General features: G+C 40.2%; 1 protein-coding gene across 4 annotated transcripts in view; it reads left to right on the top strand.

Moving 5' to 3' along the window:
* The window catches only part of FHL2 (four and a half LIM domains 2), a 54,200-nt gene that overhangs the window by 29,444 nt on the left and 3,898 nt on the right, over positions 1–20,858 (top strand). For 2 of the 4 annotated variants that reach the window (XM_017737101.1, XM_017737100.1), the window contains exons 2-3: positions 11,411–11,585; positions 18,350–18,524. In XM_017737101.1, the coding sequence (XP_017592590.1) occupies positions 11,430–11,585; positions 18,350–18,524 (331 nt within the window). In that variant the 5' untranslated portion in view covers positions 11,411–11,429. Of the gene's footprint in view, positions 1–254; positions 488–11,410; positions 11,586–18,349; positions 18,525–19,006; positions 19,903–20,858 lie in introns of those variants that run through there. The other 2 variants (XM_008635833.2, XM_017737102.1) reach the window with 2 other exon arrangements.

Raw genomic sequence — 20,858 nt, 5'->3', positions numbered from 1 at the left:
TGCTGTAAAACCTCTCTGGTAAAGAGCGAGCTCTTGGATTTAGCAAAGCCATGTTATTAATAAGCATCAGGGGTTTAGAGAAACAAAGGCTGGAGGAGGGGAGAGGGAGCCTTATTTTAGGAAGGGGGCCAAGAACGACAAGATGTTTAGGAGGGGGAAGTATTGACACCCTTGGAATAGAGAAAAGTGTTGAATGCCAGCTGCAGAGCGCTTCAAAGAATGAGAGTCTCCGATGCTTTTGTCTCCTTATATGGTAAAATGATAGCGAGGGGTTTCACTAGGTTGGGGAAGGCAGCAGTCTCTTTCCACACAACACTGACTGCAGAGCTGGAATCGGCAGAGCCGCTCTTTGCAGGCAGCAGAAAGCCCCAGCTGGCCGTACAGCTCTCCGCTGCAAGCAGGCCAGTGTGCTCTTTGCACATTTGTTAATGGATGTGACCCCCTGTCCCCGGTCCAGGAGGTGGCATTAACTGCCCGCTGCTGCTCTGTAAGTAAATATCCCTTTTTTCCCCTTCCCTCCCACTACCCACAGAACATATCTTTGGAGGTGTCGCTTTAAACAAAGGGTGCAGAGAGGAGGAGAGGGTTGTTTAATGCCCCAGTGGGTTGTTGGGGAAGGGTGCAAGGAGAGAGATTGCCGGTTCCCCTTTCTCCTGAGTGCTCCGGGAGGGCTGTGAGGAGGAGAAAACGACAAATTTCTTATCACAGCAATTACTGCTGCATGTCCGTCAGTAAAGTGACACATCAGCGAGCTGATGAGGAGCTGGGTCTTTTCATGTGTAACTATTTTTAATGACTGTATTGTGCTGTGTGTGTAATCCACTGGGGAAGTGATAAAAAGTAGAAGATGGGGTCTTAGATTCCTTACACCTCCGTGCACTCCTGCTGCAGAGCTCAACAAAGGAGCGTTTTTGTACTGTAGCAAGAGCAGATGCAAATGAAACAAAGGTAGCCTTTCCTCTTTGCGGGCAAACAGTGTGGACAGATTGTGTATGGGAGAAACGGGGAGCCATCAGCATTGTATTTCTTCTTTTTATGTGGAGAGAATAAATTAGAATACAAATCCCAATTAATAGCTCTGCATTCCTTCTTTCTGTGCTTCTCTCTGTGTGCATGTGTGTGCAGCCACAATAACCCAGTCCTTACTGTATGCTAAGGTGGATTTCTCTGTGTACATAATAAAGGAAATACTAACTTTCATTGTCTGCATTGATGGCTGTTCCAAACTTTCTGCTTCCCCCAAGGGATATGGCTTTTATTTGGTTGACCTGATACCTGCATATTTCAGCTTTGCTGTGTACAGAGACACACACAGTCATGAGACAGCAAACCTTACAAAAATATATATAGCAGCAAGTCAGTCGGTCTGTGATTGCTACTCCCCTGACTCCAATCTGGAGCTATATTAACTGAGATTGCTAATTGACACTGAGATTGCCAGGGTCAATAGCTGTAACCTTTATTGATGGCTTTGCGTATTTATATGTTGGCTTGAATAGGAATTGTTCTAAAAGGGACCAACATAAGGCTGTGTTATTAGATAGACAAATGCATCCAAATGTGAAAGAATGCTACAGTTAAGGTTGTCTCTGGGTTTCTGCTGTGAACCCTATTTTCATCAGTTCATAAATTTATGGGACTCCCAGCTTTCTGGCCAAAATCTTCTGTGCCTTATATCAGCCAGATAGTAAACTTTGAAAATGATTGCCTCAGGCATTTGGATATGGAAGGCAAAAAAAAAGGTCTGTATTTTTTTATCTTACAAAAATTTATGTCTGTTTTGTGCACCTGTAGATATACCTAGGAAAGGATGGATTCTAAAGATTGCTTTTTTAAATAGAACCTGACCAATTCTTGGTCACATATGGAGAAAATTTTTTTTAAAAAACATCTGAGTTGCTATATTGAAAACTCAGTTCCTGATGCACCAATAGCATTACTATCAAAATCTGACCAGAGCATCAATAAAACTATAGTTTACCCTAGCCACAGGGCAAAATGATCTCTGGCTTGTGAACCAACATGTGGTTGAGGTGAGTGGGGCAGCTGAAAAGACAAAATTATGTTGTTGAGAAATCAAATTGTAAAAGTTACCTGGGGTTCCCATATGACATCTCCATCTAACTAGCACACTTGAGGCTAGGGGGTGGACCAGTTCTTGTGGTCTTTTGGAAAAGCCCAAGATGGCTAAAGTGCTGGGATAAAATATAGTTACTTTTGGTTCTCACCATTCTGCCAAATGTGCTCCCAAGGGACCAAATAGTCACTTCCAGGTGGTTTGGATTTACAGGAAAATATTACTAGCTTTTGTGAAATCACTGTTATCTCACAGCAGTGGCTATATCATGTCAAATATTGTTTGGCCATGTGAAGTTCCTACCGTGAAGAGCATGTAATGGTGATTCCCAACTGAAGTACTCAGGTACAAATAATCTGTTTCCCATTTGTTAGAGAAGTCTAGGGATAGCACTTTGCCTGAAATCTTTCCTGTCCATACAGACATTAGCTCTCCCAGATGGCACACCATTAGAAAAGAGATCAGACAACTCCTTTGATCACACACAACACAGTCTGCCAGTATTCCATCGTGCTTGGAACGTCAGAAGCAAAAAAAATAAGCAAACCCAAAACATTGGTGGCAAAGTACAAGTCCTACAATTGTAAGGGTTAGTGACAGTTTCTGCTGCACTGCTCTGCAAACACAAGCTTTCATCCCAAAAGAAAGGGATGAGACAGGCTGCAAAGACCTATATGCACAAGGGACCCCCGGCTCAGTTCTCCAGGGCCTTAGAGGGACTCCTGGCTCAGTTCTCCGGGGCATTGAGCCCTGAGCGTCAGAGCCAAGAAATGTGTTACGTGCTGATGTCCTCACCTCCCTGCCTTGCCTCATCTCACAGGGGCCAGGACATTCAGAGTTAAGGGAAGGTCAGATAAGTGTTAAGACCATCAGCCACAAGCAATGCCTGTTGCTGCTGGCCAGCATGCTCACGCTCTTTCAAGGTCCCCACGGACCAGGGACATTCAGGTGTAAGTCTCATTCATGTTTCTCTGATGGATAAATCTGTCCTGAGCATCTCTGGACAAACTCTGAATGGTGTAGTGTTGTAGGCAATCATCTTTCCTCACTTGGGTACTGCTTCAGAGACTGGGGGAATCTCATAATTTCCATTTTTAGACTCATTAATTCTAATAGTGTAATTTTAATGTTTCATTTACATATGCACAGTTATTTGTGATGCAGATTCACCCCAAGTGAGAGTGTGAAATGGCAGGGTAATGACAGGTTTCATGAAAATAAATCTTGGATACATTGACAGCCACTGAAGCATTAACATTTCAACAATATTAATTAGCTATATATAGACAGAATTTGATTGTAAACCACTAGAGCCTTCTTCTAAGGATGAACATCAAAATGCCCATGCCAGGTGAAAAAGTTAATTTTGTTCCTTTTCACATACCCCTCTATTTTGTACTGGATTATATCAACTAGGATGTTGAATGGTTACTGTACATGTAATAATACGCTGCAAGAGGAATGCAGGAGAGCATACTACTGACATAAGCATATTCGATGCTCCGTTTTACATTAAATGTTTGAAATTGAAGTTTCAAATATATCAACCACTCAAGAGAAAGGTCTAAGGTATCACTCTGATGGTGTGAGTTAGTTCTAGACCCTTGGCAAACACAAGTGTAAGGGCTCAAAACCCACCACTGCTTCTTCACTTCATCTTGCATAATAAAAGCAGCAAATTGCATAAAGCCATTAAATACCTGTAAGCTTTCACATAGATGTATTTTGTCTTTGCTCTGAAGCACCCTTGAGATTTAGAGCGTGCAGCTCTCCATGGTGGATTCAACATCTTCCTTCTTCAGTTAGAAAGAATCTTGCCCACAAAAAGATTTCCTATGTCCATGTCACCAGGCTCTCTATGTCCTTCTGTGCTCCCTTCTGTAGCTCCCACGCACCAGAGGTACTTTGGCTCAACCTTAGTAGATGTTCTCTCTGCTCTCTGTGTCCAGTCTCCATCCACAAACCCCCCAAAAACTGGGCCAAACTGGTTCCACCCAGGTGCAATCAATCTGGTTTTCTAAGATGTGCCCAGCTGAATGGGTGCCCCCCAAGGTTTACATAGCCTCCTTTGTCATGCTTTGGAAGGCCACGGGCATGGCAGCAGGGAAGTTTGGATAGCTCCAAATGCCCTGAGGCATTCACTGCCACAGCAGACATACATTAACTGATCCCCCAAACCACACATGCCAATTATCTTAGACACAAGGGGGCTTTGTGGTCTTACCTCGGCAAACAGAACAAGAGCTACGCTGCTAGAGGCCAGAACAAATAATAAAGCATTCTTCTTCCACAGAGTCGTCCCAGCTTTTCTTTGATCCTTTCTATAAAGAAGGAAACACAGGCTATTTGGGACACTGTTCTGGTTTTGTGCCCTGGGTAGTAGTACACAGGATTTCAAAAAGACAGAAAAATTTGGAAACATGACTGAACGGTAGCACATGGCATTTCTGGGTATTTTTATCTTAAAGTCTAATTTCTCTGAGATTAGCAGTGTTCCTGTCAATAAGAGAAAGCAATCCTTTTCTGGAAAAACAAGCCTTTGTTGTACTTTCGTGTCTGCAGACATTTAGCTTATACACTACTTTTGCAGGATAGTGCCAGAAATAATAATAAGGTTTATTAATCTTATAATATTTTTCTCCTCTATCATTTTCTCTTATCTGCTCAAATGTTCTTATTAGAAATATGAATTTTTATGCTTAAGCAGTATCAAGTACTCAACCTTTCCTTTGAGCAAGTATTTGCTTATTCTGCAAGAGAAAGAAGGAGGACAGCAATTTCAAAAGGCTTTAAAACAGAAAAAAAGAGCAAGCCTTTTCACTTGAACTGTGCTTTTCCTTGCTGTGGCAGATTTAAGTCATGCTGCATGTTATTTCAATTGGCTCCTTTTGTAATTGAAATATGTGTAGGAATATTGGTAAGACCATATATCCTCCAGTCATTTCAATATCAGCCTGAGAACACCACAGAGTAAACTCCGTGGGGTACAAAGTGTCAGTGCTCAGTTCTTCTGTGGCATTTGTAGGTATTACCACCGGTTCTTCCTCTACCTCTGCTGGTGTGGCTCTAGACTGGAACAGATTTTTTTTGACTGCCGAACACAATAAACCACACAGAAACCACAAGTGGAGTGCTCCTTCTCCACTACTACAACTGGGATTACTTTAGACAGATGCATGAGGAGCCTTGCCACACAAGAAACATTTTCTGTTAGGGTTTTTTTATTATTTATATTCTGCGAAGGAATACAATCTTAACCAGCACACTATCCACTTTCCAATTCATGATAGGCTGACTGGGCAATCCAGACAGGAACCAGGTGTGCTTTGGTTACCTGCATATGTTAATGCAGTCTGTCTGGTCAGAAAAATGCTCTAAAGAGATAAAAAAACTCTAAAAAAGAAATCAGAATGTTATACCATACGCATAAGTCAGCCATTTCCAAAGAAGGTGAGTCCTTGGAAAAATCCAAATCTAATTTTGAAGAATACTGTAAGGTAACTTTATTAAAAATTAAACTTTTTTTCTTTGAATAGCTTTTAAAATTTAGCATCTAAAGGCATGACTGGGATATTTTACTTGGGGTCAATTTTTTATTGGTTTTTTGTTGTTATTATTACTATTATTTTCAAGCATTAAAGCAAATGTTCCTGGCTTTTGCTGAAGAGCTTCTAAGACATCTGTGAATATCTACTCTGAGCTTAAGAAACAGCAATATACACCTCTGTAACTGAGTACTTATATCTTAACCTTGATGTGGACACAGGTAAGCACTCTGGGCTTGTTAACAGGGCTGTTCTGGGAGAGAAATGACATATCATAAGGGTCTTGTTTCCTTGAAGACAGAGTGTCAAATTCTTTTGATGTGCTTACTTCAGGATTGCTCTTCCATAGCAGCAGCAAGAGAAAAAGGCTTCTGCTTTCTTCTCAGTTTAAAAATTTAAAGGAGAAGGAGTGCAGCTACATCTGCCTAAGCATCCCTGTCTCATCTACAAGCTGAGCATTAACCCAGATCAGTTGTCCCTCACAGCCTGGCTAGCCTTTTCATTGGCCAGCCTTAGTGTAAGGCAGCAAATGTCCTTCTGTGGCCCCTGGAGGGAGACCTGCCTTCTGTGCATCAGCTGGCTTGGCTCCCCATGGCCAGGAGCCCCCGCCTTCTGCTAAAGGGTCACAGCTCCGAGCAACTCAGAGCATCAGGGTCTTATTGCCAGCAGGACCTCCAAGCACACAGGTTTCCTTTGCTCCATCATGACAGTGTTTGTAGGCACTTATTCCATGATGAAGAGGATAAGAAACACCTGGACAGCCAAACAAAGAGGGCTACCAGCCTGTAATGTGGTTTGGTAAATCTAAACACACAGGAGTGCTTTGGACGTTGGTGATGTGTATTTACACCAGCTTTCTCATGCTGGGGTTCAGGTGAATTCCAACCATATATAACTTTCCCCCACCTCTCATCAGTACTACATGAAAATGGTCATCTCTTATTTTTCTAAAGTAAATTAAAAAGAAATAAAATTAGATTTCCCCTTTTTCCCCTTGCATGGCCTTATGGTCTGGTTTGGAAAGAGGGTTAGGTCTTCCAGGAGTGTTTTCCTGTTGCTGCAACAAGATGATAGATAATGAATGTGGTAGGAGCAGCTAAGTTACAGGGAAAAAATCACCTCTTGCCAGAAAGACCAGCATAGTTTGAACCGTCAGTTCATGGTTGTAAATAAATCTTTGCATTTCAGCCTTTGGAGCATTAACATAAATTGTTTCCAAATGCTCTAGACCTGCATGGCTCATGTCACTGGAGTTGCCAGACACAAATCTTCCGTCCTCAGGGGAAGAGAAATAAACAGATAGAAAATTCTCCATGTACACTGTTCTTCTGGAAAAATAGTCAGGTGGGAGAAACGTGTGTACATTTTGAAGGAAGAGCTTATGTTTCCTGTGCAGGTGGCTAGCACAACATACTGATCCAGGGGCACAGGTAGAGAGAGCCCCAGCACTACTGACCTAATTAAGTCAACAGCAAGTCCCCCTTTGGCATCTACAGGGGCTTAATTCTGTGTCTCCAAATACTGTTACAACAAGAGATCAGAACTTCACTGAATAAACTAAACAACTCCTACATGTTTTAGATATTTTCCCTTGGCCTCCTTCTCTCTCTTGCACATGTGCACCTGCCCCTCTCAGCGCTCAACACCCCTAAGAAGAGTTGAAATAAGAGATGCACACAACATCATTTATTAGGCTTGCAGACATAGCTGAAAAAGCAGGCAAGGTCTGTTTTTTCAGCAGTCAAAAGTGTCATGGGATGGGAGAACACTGGATAATTTCTTAATGACATGATGAGACCTAATATTTATGAGTTAATATGATACCTTTAGGAATTGCTGCTAGTAAAATGACACTGAGCCAACATGGGAAGAAGAGAAAATAAGCATAGAATTTAAATCAGTCTGCTAAATTTTTGGTAATTTTCCTGCCAATTCTTACGTCCTGGGAGACACAGTGTGGGTAGTACTAACATTTGCCATAAGCTGTAGCTTCTCTTTTGGGCATGCAACAGAAAGCTCTTTGCCTTTTGGAGATGTACTTGTTATGTCTGATGCTGTAGGAGGGAGACTGAATGGCAGAAAAAATCAATTTCTCCTTCATGATTATGTTGAGAGCAATCTGAAAAAAGCATAACTATAGAATGACTACAGTGATAAAATCTAAAGACCTTTTACCACAAAGAGGTGTAGTAATGATGAGCTCTGTCCCACAACACTTTACAGTCAACAAGTATCAAACACAAGAGAAAGAAATAGATCAATGGCAAGGAGGTTGAATTGCAATTTGTGTCCATCCACAACTGTGCAAGCCTCCTGTTTTGTTTTGGTTTTTTTCCCTTAAAGCCCAAAACAATGGATAAAGCCTGCACAAAGCCAAACATGAGGGGATTTTATATAACAGGAATTGATGGACTGGCAATGTAAAGGACCATGTGTACAAAGTGACAGGCAAAAATATTGCTCAGTATGATTTCACATTTCTTGATTGTAAGACAACAGCGAAATTATTTGTTTGAAATTCCTGCTAGTATTTAGTACATAGGACCCATTATTACCTTACATTTAATTCTCCCTGGAGCAGAAAAAACCCTGTACAATATGCTCAAAATACCACATAGTAGATCATAAGATCCAGTCCAAGGCCTGGATTTAAACAGGTATGCTTCACCCTGAATTCCAGCTTACTGAACGAAACCACATGAACCTGAATTCCTATCTATAAGAGATATTTGATCAAAAATTGATCCCAGATCCGATGAAAGATTAACATAACTAAACCCAAAATGCAGATCTTGGAAAAATTCCTTTCTTTTCTTTCAGTTTCCCAAATCTCTAGAGTTGTTCCTTGAATCTCATCCAGAGCTGCCCCTGCAGTGTCTTCATAGAGCAGAGTTCATCCCTAAATCCATTTGAGTTGTGGAAATAAGGACTGCCTCTCACTGCTCAGGGTGAGGGGGACAATGCCCTGTGACAATCTTAGAGCACATTTAACTAGATCCCTTTCAGGATAGGAGGGCAGTGCCCAGGAATTTTCTGAAATAGCGGCAGCAACTGTAAAATAATTGCTGAATTATTTTGAATTGTTGAATTATTACATTATTATATGAATTGTGAAATAAATATATTACATAATGCTTGCCTCTGCTCCTGTGAAATGTACCCAGAAGACAATACAGCACTGAAGATGAAAAGTCCTGTGACCAAGAGACAGGAATGTCCACCTCTAAGGGAACCGTCCTTCTTCCAGTCACAATGCACTTCTATATTTTACATTTAGCAGCCTTGTATGAAATGGTATAAACCTGCAAAGGAATCACAGTCTGTAGCTTTTCTTTTACACATCATCATTGCAGAGAAATTTTTCACTCTTCAGTATTACACATCTACTTTTAATTCAGGACTAGAAAGAACTAATTCTGAGGAAGGGTGACAAATGCAAGGTCATAAGTGGTTTCTGCTCACACTTTAACTTAACAATAATGCACATTAAATGGGCAACAAAATCCCATCATTTGGAAAAAATATCTAGTAAAACCTGGTAAAAGTACAGATTTCTGTCATAAACAGACTATTTGAGCAAAAGCTATCACTCCTCTCAAACTTAGTCATACATCTACACATACAACTCAGTGGACATTGATCTGACTCCATTCATTTTGCTGAAATTACTCCAGAAGGAAATTAAGTCCTCTCTAGTTCCTTCCTGGGAAAGTCCAAACATATTATATAGGTTAGGGGTGTAAACAGGCTCAAAAGAGAGAGGAAAATCTATGATCGTCTTTTAAAAGTTCTGGTAAAGCCTGCACCACTACTTCAAGAGAAGACTAACTTGCTGAAGAAATGTCCCTTTTTATTGTCCCTGTTCTCCTGCTTTATACTTCCATTGCTGGCTCCTGCTGTTGGAAATGGGCTGGAGGGGAGCTTTGGGCAGCCATTGCACTTCTCTCTCCAGCCTGTCTTCTTACTTTCTGTCTTCTTATCAGTCCTGTGATCCTCACTACTCCTTAAGGACAAAGTGCACTCTACATACTCCCAGCTCCCCTCTGGGATAAGAAAGTTAATTAGTTCCTAGACCATCTTTAAGGCCAAAGTAGTTGCACTGCTAGTCCTGGATTATCAGTAGCATAACATGACCAGCTGCCAGGATTGTGCTTCCTCTAAGCACATTCTGGGGTTTGGTAGTTTGTCTCTCTTCTTTAGTAGTTACTTGGAATTCATAAGGCTTTCCAGCATTTGAGACATCACTTACCTACTTCACACATGTAAAAGCACTCACCCCTCAGTCTGTACTAGTCACCACAAAATTCAGCAGTTGACTGACCATTTAAAAAACAAAACGCTTTCTAGTCATCAGAATAAAGTTTGTCCATTCAGACAGCCCTAAAACCTTAATCACATCCCAGCTAGACAGAATGAAAGATAATAATAAAGACTGAAATCCTGGAGGAGAACTCAGGATTTCAGAATGTCCTATGGGTGGCTCCCGCTGCCAGAAGGAGAGGACAAACTCCAGAATCCAGTGACCTGTGCCAAGAACACTAAGCAAGTAACAACATTATGTTTAAAACTGAGAGCTGAAGTTGGCAATAGGACTGCAGCTGCTGTGAATGTCACTTGTGCATGAAAGACAGAGGTAGTCACTTAAGCTATTAGTACTCAAAACGTTTAAGGATTTATAGATCAGATATGGCTTAAAGAGGAGATGCAGCCTAGCAGGCAGTGAAGATCATGCAGTCCAGGTGGCATGTACTTTCTGCTTGGGAAATTCCCTTTCCTAAGCAGGCAGCTATGCCCTGCTCCAGCTGTAACCTCCAAACAAATTTCAGGTGTAACACATGCTGCAAGCCTCAGGTTAAGAAAGAAGGTGATGATTCTAATGAAACCCAAAATAAATTGTCCCAGGCAATAATAAATATTCATGCAGTTTATCAAAGGCATTCGTGTCATCGCTGCTTGTGTGTGCATCCAGAAAATGAGAGAGACGTAACAAAACCTGGGGAGCAAACAGTGATTGTCCCTTATTCAGACAAGCTGAAACATCATAAACAGTTTCTTCCCTTTTCTCTTCCATAATCATTGTTTGACATTTGTCTGAGCCAGGACACCTAGCTCCCATTTGTGTCCCAATACAGTACAGCTGTTAGATAACTCGTCTGGTTGCATCAGAGGAGAATCAGACACAGAGTCACTGACCCTACACCTCCTGTGCACATAGTCCCATGCACGAGCAGAGATGGAGGGTCAGTGTCTGCCTGTGGGAGAATGATTGCTAGACACTGGCTTACTGAGAATGCAGAGAAGGAAGGTGCAGAAGCATATAACTGTGGTGCCTGATAGGCTGCCTGTGACTGAAGTCTACAAGCAATGTAAACCTTTCTCTTGCCTTATGCAGGAAATGTTGCTTCTGAAGATTAGCTGGCTCATCCTCTTAATGGACTTGACTCCCTCCATCCCCTAGGCAGACACCTTCTTTTTTCAGACCTATAGGTCAAATTCCATTCACAAATCCCACGGGAGTTCTTCAGACTCAGGGTTTACTCCTCCCCCTCATTTCTAACACTAGGTCTGACCAAAGATGGATCAGCAAAAGGCTGAATTAGATGGGCTGTTTTCGTTGCCCTGCACCGCAAAATTTATAGTCCTGTTCCTTCCTATTGTGTTCATTTATTTGACTGAAAGGTGGATTAAAACTGAGGTACAAAGTGATAAACCAGAATTGATGAACCTTTCCTGGGGGATTGGGTCAAGTGTAGCTCAGTCTGACATGTGCCTGTTCCTGTCCTTGTAGCTGGACTCCAGACACCAACATGACTGAACGCTTTGACTGCGACTACTGCAAAGAGTCTCTGTTTGGTAAGAAGTACATCCTGAAGGAGGACAGCCCCTACTGTGTTAAATGCTATGAAAATCTTTATTCCAACACCTGCGAGGAATGCAAAAAACCTATTGGTGCTGACTGCAAGGTATGTCAGATTTGTGTCTTGTTATAGAAATCTTGACAGAGCAGCCTGGATACAGAGCTCTGAGATCTGTAAGGATCCAGCCTAACAGCTACACATGGGTTTCTTTTGATGGGAGAGCATGTTTTCTGGACCCCTGTATCTGTTCTGTATTGTTTTACTTGGCAAACCCTTCTTTACCAGGCATGGTAATAGAAATATGTTCCTGTAAAGCACAGAAAGATCTGAGGCTCTGATGTAAGAAATTCTCTGCAACTCGTTGGGAGAGCCTGTCCTCAGGGCCAGCTGGGATCTGGAAGGATGACAGAAGCTGGTTTTGCCTACCTTTGGGTCAGATGGAGCTAAGCCACTGCTGGCTTTGCAGTGACCACACTTCTGTTGTCATTAAGAGACAAGACACACTCAAGACAAGGTGCCAACCTGGAGATCACAGAAGTCTAGATAATGCTGACCCAAGCAATAAATCAGATAGAGTTAGAAAAATTTGCCTTTTAAGTACAGAATTACAATAGTGGAATCTAATTAAAGAATGGGATGGACAGAGCAGACGCCTTGCTAGCTTGAGTTATGCACTGCTACAACACTTGGAAACACCTGCCTGGTACAGATCAGGTGTGACCATGTGCATTTCTTTTAAATTAATCAAAACAACTGGAGTTCATGCAAGTTTCATCCTGCCCGATGAAGACAGGGGAGCCATCCAGTGAATTGTCTGTTGGACTGCTATCAACAGACTTCATCTGATATATACCCCCTTTGCACAAAACTGACTTGTTCAAAGCTGGGCAAGATTTTCACTGAAAGAGTGAGATTGTGGTAGAACTGCAATTTGTATTGCATGGCCATAGGATTCTTCACTGACCCAAGGGGATCTGATTTTTGATTTCCCACTGCTGATCCATACCTCTAGAAGCACCAATTAACTCCTAATAGTGATACTACCACTCAATTACTAGTTCAGAGATATAAAAATATATGCTTACTCAGATTGGAAAGAAGAAATGTCTCACACCTTCCAAATCAATCTACAACACCCTATTGGCAAATCAGTAGGAAAGTCCCTTTCAGAAGCCTTAGAAAGGTAAAAATGTTTCACCATTAAGACAGGGAACTGGCAATAATCTGTAAGAAGGTCTAAAATTGCCAGCTTTCCTACAGCTCATAAATATTCAGGTTAGAGAAGAGATACAGCTGGCCTGGCCTGACCTGAAAAAGCAAAATATTTCTGCCCCGTTCCAGAATGTGCTTTTGTTTTAAGGTCTCTTTCTAATCTCCTGAGAAGATATTTCCATGTGTTGATAGTCAAGAATTTAAAAACTTGGACCAGCTTCAACAAATCTCGGTCAAAGTATTCAGGAATTAATCAGGCTGAACTTTTCAACCCAGATTTATGTATTTAGGGAGTGTGGGTGTTATCTGATATACTGCTTTTCTTTACTTTAAAGTGAGACACACTCTAATATCAGAAAAAATAGAAAAAATAGAAAAAAAAGAAAAAGCCCCAACTGTCTGCAATCTAAGAATATTTTATATATGTAAAGAACCAGAACTATATGTGGAAAACACATCTAAGAGACAGTAAACAAAGATTTCTTAAAGTGCTATAAAGTGTGTCAGAAACAAACATGTACTTTTTTGTTTCTCTGACTGCTATTTGTGCCTGTCCATGCTTTATGCTGTAGCTTTTGAAGCTGTTGACCAATTTTAAGCAAATTCTGACAGATGGATAAAAGTTGAAACCTAAATTCCTACAAGTTTTCTGAAAAAAAACCCCCGTACTTAGTAGAAAAAGAGATCCTATGAATGTTCTGAGATGAAAACTAGAGCAGTTTTTCAATGACAGTAATAGACTCTAGAGGACACATTTGAGAGAGCCCTTACAAGTGCCTCAGACACCAGATGAGTATTGAACGCAGTGTGTGCACTGTGTGACTGAGTGTAATTCTGCCATGAAACCGTCACAAAAAATCAGGTTTCTTCTCATTAAACTGTACAGATACATAGCTATATAAATAGACAAGAAATAGAACACATACATATATGTATGTATTTACTTTTTCACCTGAACAAAGGAGATAAATTGTACTATGTTTGGGAATGAGACCAGTGTGTCTACTGCATGTATGAAACGGACTCCAATTTGTTTGTGTGCTCGACATAACCTAAAAATGTAACATTTGGAAGAAAAAACCTAATGGAGTGACAGTGTCATGGGAAAAGGTCACATCCAGGCCTCTGCATCTGGCAGTGGTGTCCACACTTACATCCACATTACAACCTGAGAAGTTCCATGTAGCTCTCACATCAGATTTTCCTTTGCAAGTACTTTCTTGGCCATCATTGTTTCTCTACACTGAGAAAAATCTGCCCTGAGAACCAGATGCTCTTAATTTCCTTCTTTCCCACCCTTCCAATTACAATCAACCCTTCTATCACTGACAGGGTTACACCCGAGTGATACCACAGGTGCTGAGAACTGGACAGCCATTTCACTGTCTCTGACACTACTGTAGCGCATCAGCAGTGGTGCACAGCATCAGTTTACCTGAGTTGAGCTTAAGCCTACTCAGACTCTGGTAAATACTCGAATTCTGACAGCACTGGACTGTGAGAGGATGAAATTGATGCCAGATTTTCACATTGTGTTTTAGCTATAGCACAGAGACCCCACAAGGCAACAATGCTGTGGAGAAACATTCCTTGAATTCAAGTCAGGGGAGAATTTCTTTCAATATCTTTCTAGTTTTTAAGGTAGTTTATGGGTAACTGTGATTTTAACTGAGTAGTAACTAATTTGTTCTTTATTTTAAAAGAACAAGTGTCTTCCACCAAAAAATCCTGGAATGTTAATGTGTGTCTGAATTACACCTTTGGGCACAGGCCATTTCATTAACTGTAAACTATTCTGGCTGATGTCCATGAAACTTTCACAGACCAATTAAAAGCTTCATATACTGAGTGGTAGGAGGCACCAGCAGGCAGTATGAAAACATGGTGCCATTTCTCTCACACCTATTACACATTATCCATATGCCAACGGGTTATAGGAGAAATTTACTTTTTCTAGGAAAAATTGGCATTTTATTGGCTAAGTTGCTGGTGAATGCTCACCACACCTACAGTTTCATGCTTCTTTCTGGAAATCCATCCATCATGTACCCATTTGCTTAACTGCTGAAGGGTTACTTTTGGTGGACTTTGGCTTTTTTAATACTTTCCTTGCAGATCCTATGCTATAGAAACCATTCCAAATACAGGAAATTCCTACAGTAATCCTGTGTTTAATGCAGTCCACAAGTTGCCCTTGGCAGGAAGAAGGGCATGAAAACTCTCTCTGTGAAATGTGAAAATTAAATTATAAGTGGATTGTGACATAAAGCTACTGTGTCAGCATGCATGCCAAAAATTGCTCAAAAGGATCAGTCTCACACATAAACTAAACAAAAAAATAAAACCTCCAGTAAGGAGGATCAGGAAAGGGTTAAAGTAATTATTTTTCTCATTTTTAATGTTTAAACCCTGTCCTGCCACACAACACTTTTTCAGCTCATTACTGAATCTCAGACTAATTGTTGTAAAGTGAAATGGTGAAAGAAGTGGATATCTTAACATCTTCTCATACACATAAGGGGCTGAGTCCAGCACAATATTGCTCATTTTTACCTTTTCTCAACATGTTTTTGATGGGTATGTTCCAGTCTAACATACTTAAGTGTTTTGTTACAGGGTGTGTGTAGCTAAAATCTGCACAGCATTTAGTTGGCATAGCCCATTTCCTACATTCAACCTTCTGAAAAGACCATTGTGGCAGGCAAAAAAAGCCTAATGTAGTCTTCATTCATGAACAACATATACATTTACTGTTCTGGGAATAAGCTCTCTCATCTCCTTCTTCCTACTGGGTTCCTGTTGAAACCCAGTTCAAGAGAAATGGTACTGCATAATGGCTTCAGCTTGCTTAGACTTAAAAAGCCTGAGGAGAAGACAATATAAATGCAGGGTATTAGGAGCCCAAGCTTAACCAAGCTACCTGATAACCCTAGTCTAAGGGAGTCTTCTGGGTTTTTTTAAAAAACCACACTTTTCTAAGACACATGCAGTCCCACCCTAGAGGCCAAATAAACAGTGCTGGAGCAAAACTATACAGAACTATGGAGAAGCTGTAAAACATGATCTTGCCAGTGTTAACAGTTATCTTGTCAAAGTTTTCTTTGTGGGTGACATAAAGAAAATAAGTGAAAATACAACAGCAATTAGTTGTATATCACTTGTACTTTCTGCTGGAACAGATTTATTTGGGCTACAGTCAGTTAGCATAAACTAGAATTCACATGCCTAGACTAAATCTGATGTTCTTTCAGCTTAACAGAGGAGCAGCCTGATATTCAGAAAGCTTTAAGTCAGTTTTTGCACATTTTTCCAGTGTAGAATCTGCTCCAGATCAATACATCCACATCTTATGGACAAGCCAAAGGCTCCAGTAATACATACAACATGCTGAAGTAGACCAAACCTCCTCTTCAGTGACCTTAGAACACTCAGGATGCATAAATGGTTTAATCAGTACCTTGGACTTCCTTGCTCTCAGATGTGACAGATTCAGAGAGAGAAAGCAATATCCATTTCATCAGTCTAATATTCTACTGACAAAGCCAGACATCTTAGACTCTCTCTACATTCAATGACAATAGTAGTTGTAGTAATCCAGAGTAGCTAAAGATTATTCAATCCACTTTTTATCTTGGGTACTTTTTGTTGTAGTTGTGCTTCATCACTTCATCGTGATGAAATATCTGCTGCTGTCACCTACCCAGCTACTGCTTGTAAAATCTTGCCATCGTAACTGACTCAGGAATCAAATCTTTCATTATTGACACCTAATCTTTGTCTTCATTACTCCTCTTCAAAAAGGCATGCACCTTCTTCAGGGTATAATTTCATTGATAAAATAAGCAGCCATCAGCGCATTAATTTTGGATATTAAAAAAATAGCTTGCTGAAAATTGCAAAAACAGAAAAAGGCAGCAAGTGAGGAAAAGTACTTGAATACATCATGTTACAAGAGAAAGACAATCGGATCTGTTGTTCTACTTTCTAGAAGGCAAATTTCACATTTTGGAAAACACTGTTGGCTGTATATCGTATTTTTCTGCTGAAAATATAATATGAAATCAGATTTAGGCTATTCAATTTCACTTAAAGAGAAGAAATAGATTGTAAATAACTTCCAAAGAAGATTGGTTTGAATTTGCTATTAGAAAAGATTAAAATTTTACAGTGAGAAATTCATGCTGTTTCAAAAGGAAGTAGCTGAAATTGTTAGATGAGCTGAATAAACAACTGTCTGAAAGTTGTAAATTAGAAGTCTTAGATATTCTGTCACAGAATGCAATCTCAGAGATGAAAAATACATTGGGTATCAACTGTTACTCACAATAATTCAAAAAAATTTAGGTGAGTAGCACAGATATCCAAACAAAAATGCTTAATTGCATGGTCAAATTCCGACAGAAATTAGTAAAGTTTAACATGCTACCATATATCAGCTGACCTAGATGAAACTATTTCAGTGTTTCCTGCTAGCTATTCATGGGAACAAGGCTCCCAAAGACACAATGTTATTTTAGGTTAGCCTAAATCTGTGGTATCTTTTGTTTGGTCTGGGCTAAGATTGCCCGTTTGGAGTTACCTGTGACTGTACTGACTGACACAGCACAGCTTAGGCCAGTTCAGGTACGAACCCTTTGAGATGCTTTACATGACTAAAAAATCTGATGTTCTGCCACTCACTCTTTTCCTTCAGTTAATCCAATTTGTTTAGTGCCTGCAATGAATACACAGTAGATCTTGAGCTAGAACCTGAGAAGTTATTTCTGCTGAGTTTTTATACTCCCTATTCATGACAATTCTAGCCTTGCACACTTCCAACCCAAACCAGAGCCTATATATTTTGGGGAAGACACTGTTTCTTGGAATCATCCAAGCTCTATTTTGTTTGAAGTCCAAAGACACTGTTAACTGTTACATGATTAGGCCACCTTAAAATTTAAATTTTAAAAAGCACAGTCACAATTTTGGTCACAATTTTGAGAAGGATTGTTCCTTTTAAATAATAAAAGGAGTTACTGTGGAGAGTATTTTAAATACTTACATGCCCACACTAATCCCTTGGCCAGTATTCTGGATCCCTGGATGCAGGTACAATGTGGTCTTGCATTTTTCAGACCCATCCACATCTGAAATATAGGTAAACCAGAACACAAGAGTCAGTAAAAATTTGTTGCAGTGAAAAAAACCCCAAAGAGATCAGACTCATTCCACCCTTGGTATAAATCTGTCGAAAAAATACCAGAATGCAATTGGGAAAAAACGGTTTCTGTTCAGGAGTAAATATCTATGGAATGAACCAGAAATCAGCAATAGTTAAACCAAACAGGGGAAGTCAATCACACCTGTAAGGTTAACAGGCTTTAATCTGATTCAAAAGTGGGGCTTTATTCCCAAAGGAAATACCTAAATGAAACTAGCTGTTCCTCTGTCACAAGAAAGGTTACCTTGAGCTGAAAAAGGGTTGATAGTTGTCATGAGCTGCTCTTGGTTATCACAGCAACGTAAGTTCACCTTCGTTGGAACATTTGTTTCCTTGAGCAGTGCAAATTAGCCCCAGCTCCTCCCTGCAGTTCAGATTTGGATGTGTTTGCATTCTCTGAGCTTCCAGTTGTGCAAACTATTCATTCCACTTACTCTGTGGTTTTGGATTTCTATAGGATCTGTCTTACAAGGACCGCCACTGGCATGAAACCTGCTTCCACTGCTTCCAGTGCAAGAATTCACTGGTGGACAAACCTTTCGCTGCAAAAGAGGAACATCTGCTTTGTACTGACTGCTACTCCAATGAATACTCTTCCAAATGCAATGAATGCAAGAAGACTATTATGCCAGGTTAGGATGCTCACTTTTTGGACTAAATATCAAGCTCAAATTCAGCAATATTTGTGAGAAATGTTTTTTCTTGACTATCTCTGCTTAGTCATGGTGAACTGCATAAAAAACTGGTGATGGTGCATTCTAGGCCACTTCCATGACCAGAACATGTAATATTCATAATGGCTCATGGCAGAACTTGCATTCATGTGAAACTTTTTGTGTGATTACTCTAAATTTAGCTTCTCTCAGACAATTGAAAAATTGGCCAAAGTGCCTCTGAGGCCTTTCTTGAGTACAAAGATGTGAAGAACTAGGAAAGAGCTATTTTTTTTTTTCAACATGAAACATGAGGTTATAGTAATAGATTGTTAAAATTTCATCTTCTCATGTCAATACTATAGCATTCTGTGAGATTTGAGGGCTTTAAAGTTGAAGTGCTATCAGTGCAGAAATAAAATATTAAAAGGCAACTTGTAGAATCCTCATCCACACTCCATAATGATTACTAGTTACGTTGTCAGCTAGTTCTGACATTGGTTGTCTTAGATAAGAGGAGAAAACCACTTTATTTTTTAAACATTTTATTCCTGGGGTGTAAAAATGAAGTTTGATGATGAAATAGGACTGCAATATTTAAAAGCAGATGACCCTATCTATTCATGACTGAGTTTAGGCATCTCCTGTTGTTCCATGTGCATCCCTTTTGCTGACACAGGAATAAAAACTGACATACTTGGGAATAGCCAGTGCTAGTTTTAAAGCTGGAACTATATGACACAGAAAGTCCACTCACATCCCAGAAAGCCAATTGTATCCTGGGCTGCAACCAAAGCAGCATGGGCAGCAGGACAAGGGAGGTGATTCTGCCCCTTAACTTTGCTCTTGAGAGATCCTCACCTGCATCCAGCTCTGGGGACCCTAACACAAAAAGAACATGGAACTGTTGGAGGAGGTCCAGAGGAGGGCCACAAAGAGGGCTGGAGTACTTCTCTTATAAAGACAAGCTGAGAGAGTTGGGATTGTTCAGCCTGAAGAAGAGAAGGCTCTGGGGAAACCTGATTGCAGTCTTTCAGTACTGAAAGGGGACCTATAACATAGACAGGGACAAACTTTTCAGCAGGGCCTGTTGCAATAGAACAAAGCATAGTGGTTTTAAGGTAAAAGAGAGTGGATTTAGATTAGATATAAGGAATAAGTTTTCTACAATGAGGGTGGTAAGGTAAAACACTGGAACAGGTTGCCCAGAGAGGCGGTGGATGCTCCAGGCCTGGAAAAATTCAAGGTCAGTTTGGATGGGGTTCTGAGCAACCTGATCAAGTTAAAGATGTCCCTTCTTATTGTAGGGGCTTGGACTAAATGATCTTTAAAAGTTCCTTTCAACCCAAACTATTCTGTGAGTATATGATTCTATAATTTTATGTGTATATATTTTTAATACTGTTTGTCAGATTCATTGCCGTTATCAGTGATTTACTGAATGGATCTCTTTTTGTCTATTATGGCAGCTATACATTGATAACATAGTAATGGAGGCTGGATTCAGTGACACAGAGAATCCCTTCTTCTCTTATAACCCAAAAGAGAAGAAATTAATTTTTGTAAGCTTTACAACTACCTGCTGGTCTTTAGCTGTTTACCCAAGATAGCTAAGATGTCACCATATTGGAAGAGCTCAGCGTGTTTTTCCTACTTACACAGCACACCACGGTGGTACAGAAGCTACACCAGAGGAACATGGTCACCAATGGAGGCATACTCTTTTTGAAAGAACCAGCAAGTGACTGGATACCCTTTGTGGAGACTGTTAATGCTAAATTTGCCCTTTGCTTTGAGCCACTAAATGTACCACGTAGATGTAATGAAACTTTATCACGATGTGCCCATTTAAGTGATTACAAGCTTAGTCTTTCAGTCCTTCTGCAAACATGACTCACGCTGACTTCACTCTAGCAGCTAACAAACAGGGCTCTGCCTGCTTTGAGTTTCAGTGACAACACCATCCCAAAGACAGCACAGCTGAAAATTTGAAAATAAAACTCTAGACTACCAAAAAAAATCATCTACATCTCATTTTTCCAGAATATTATTCTTTCAAGGACTGATTTATTTGCTCCTTGGCATGATATAGGAATTTACCAGCATAGAGAGGGCATAATTTTTAGAAGGTGTCTGTTAATAAAATGGAACAGAAATATTCAAGCATGTAAGCATCAGAAAGAAAGATAATTAGCAGTTCACTTACTACTGATGCAAGTGAATTTAAAACAAAAACCAACACCAAATAAATCCTGAACTATGCCTCTCAGCAGAATTTAATGAGATCATAAAAGAAGAAAAATATGCAACTAG

This window comes from Corvus brachyrhynchos, unplaced genomic scaffold (genome assembly GCF_000691975.1).
Source record: "Corvus brachyrhynchos isolate BGI_N302 unplaced genomic scaffold, ASM69197v1 scaffold83, whole genome shotgun sequence".
Taxonomy (NCBI): Eukaryota; Metazoa; Chordata; class Aves; order Passeriformes; family Corvidae; genus Corvus; species Corvus brachyrhynchos.
This window is presented reverse-complemented; position numbering and strand designations above follow the sequence as displayed.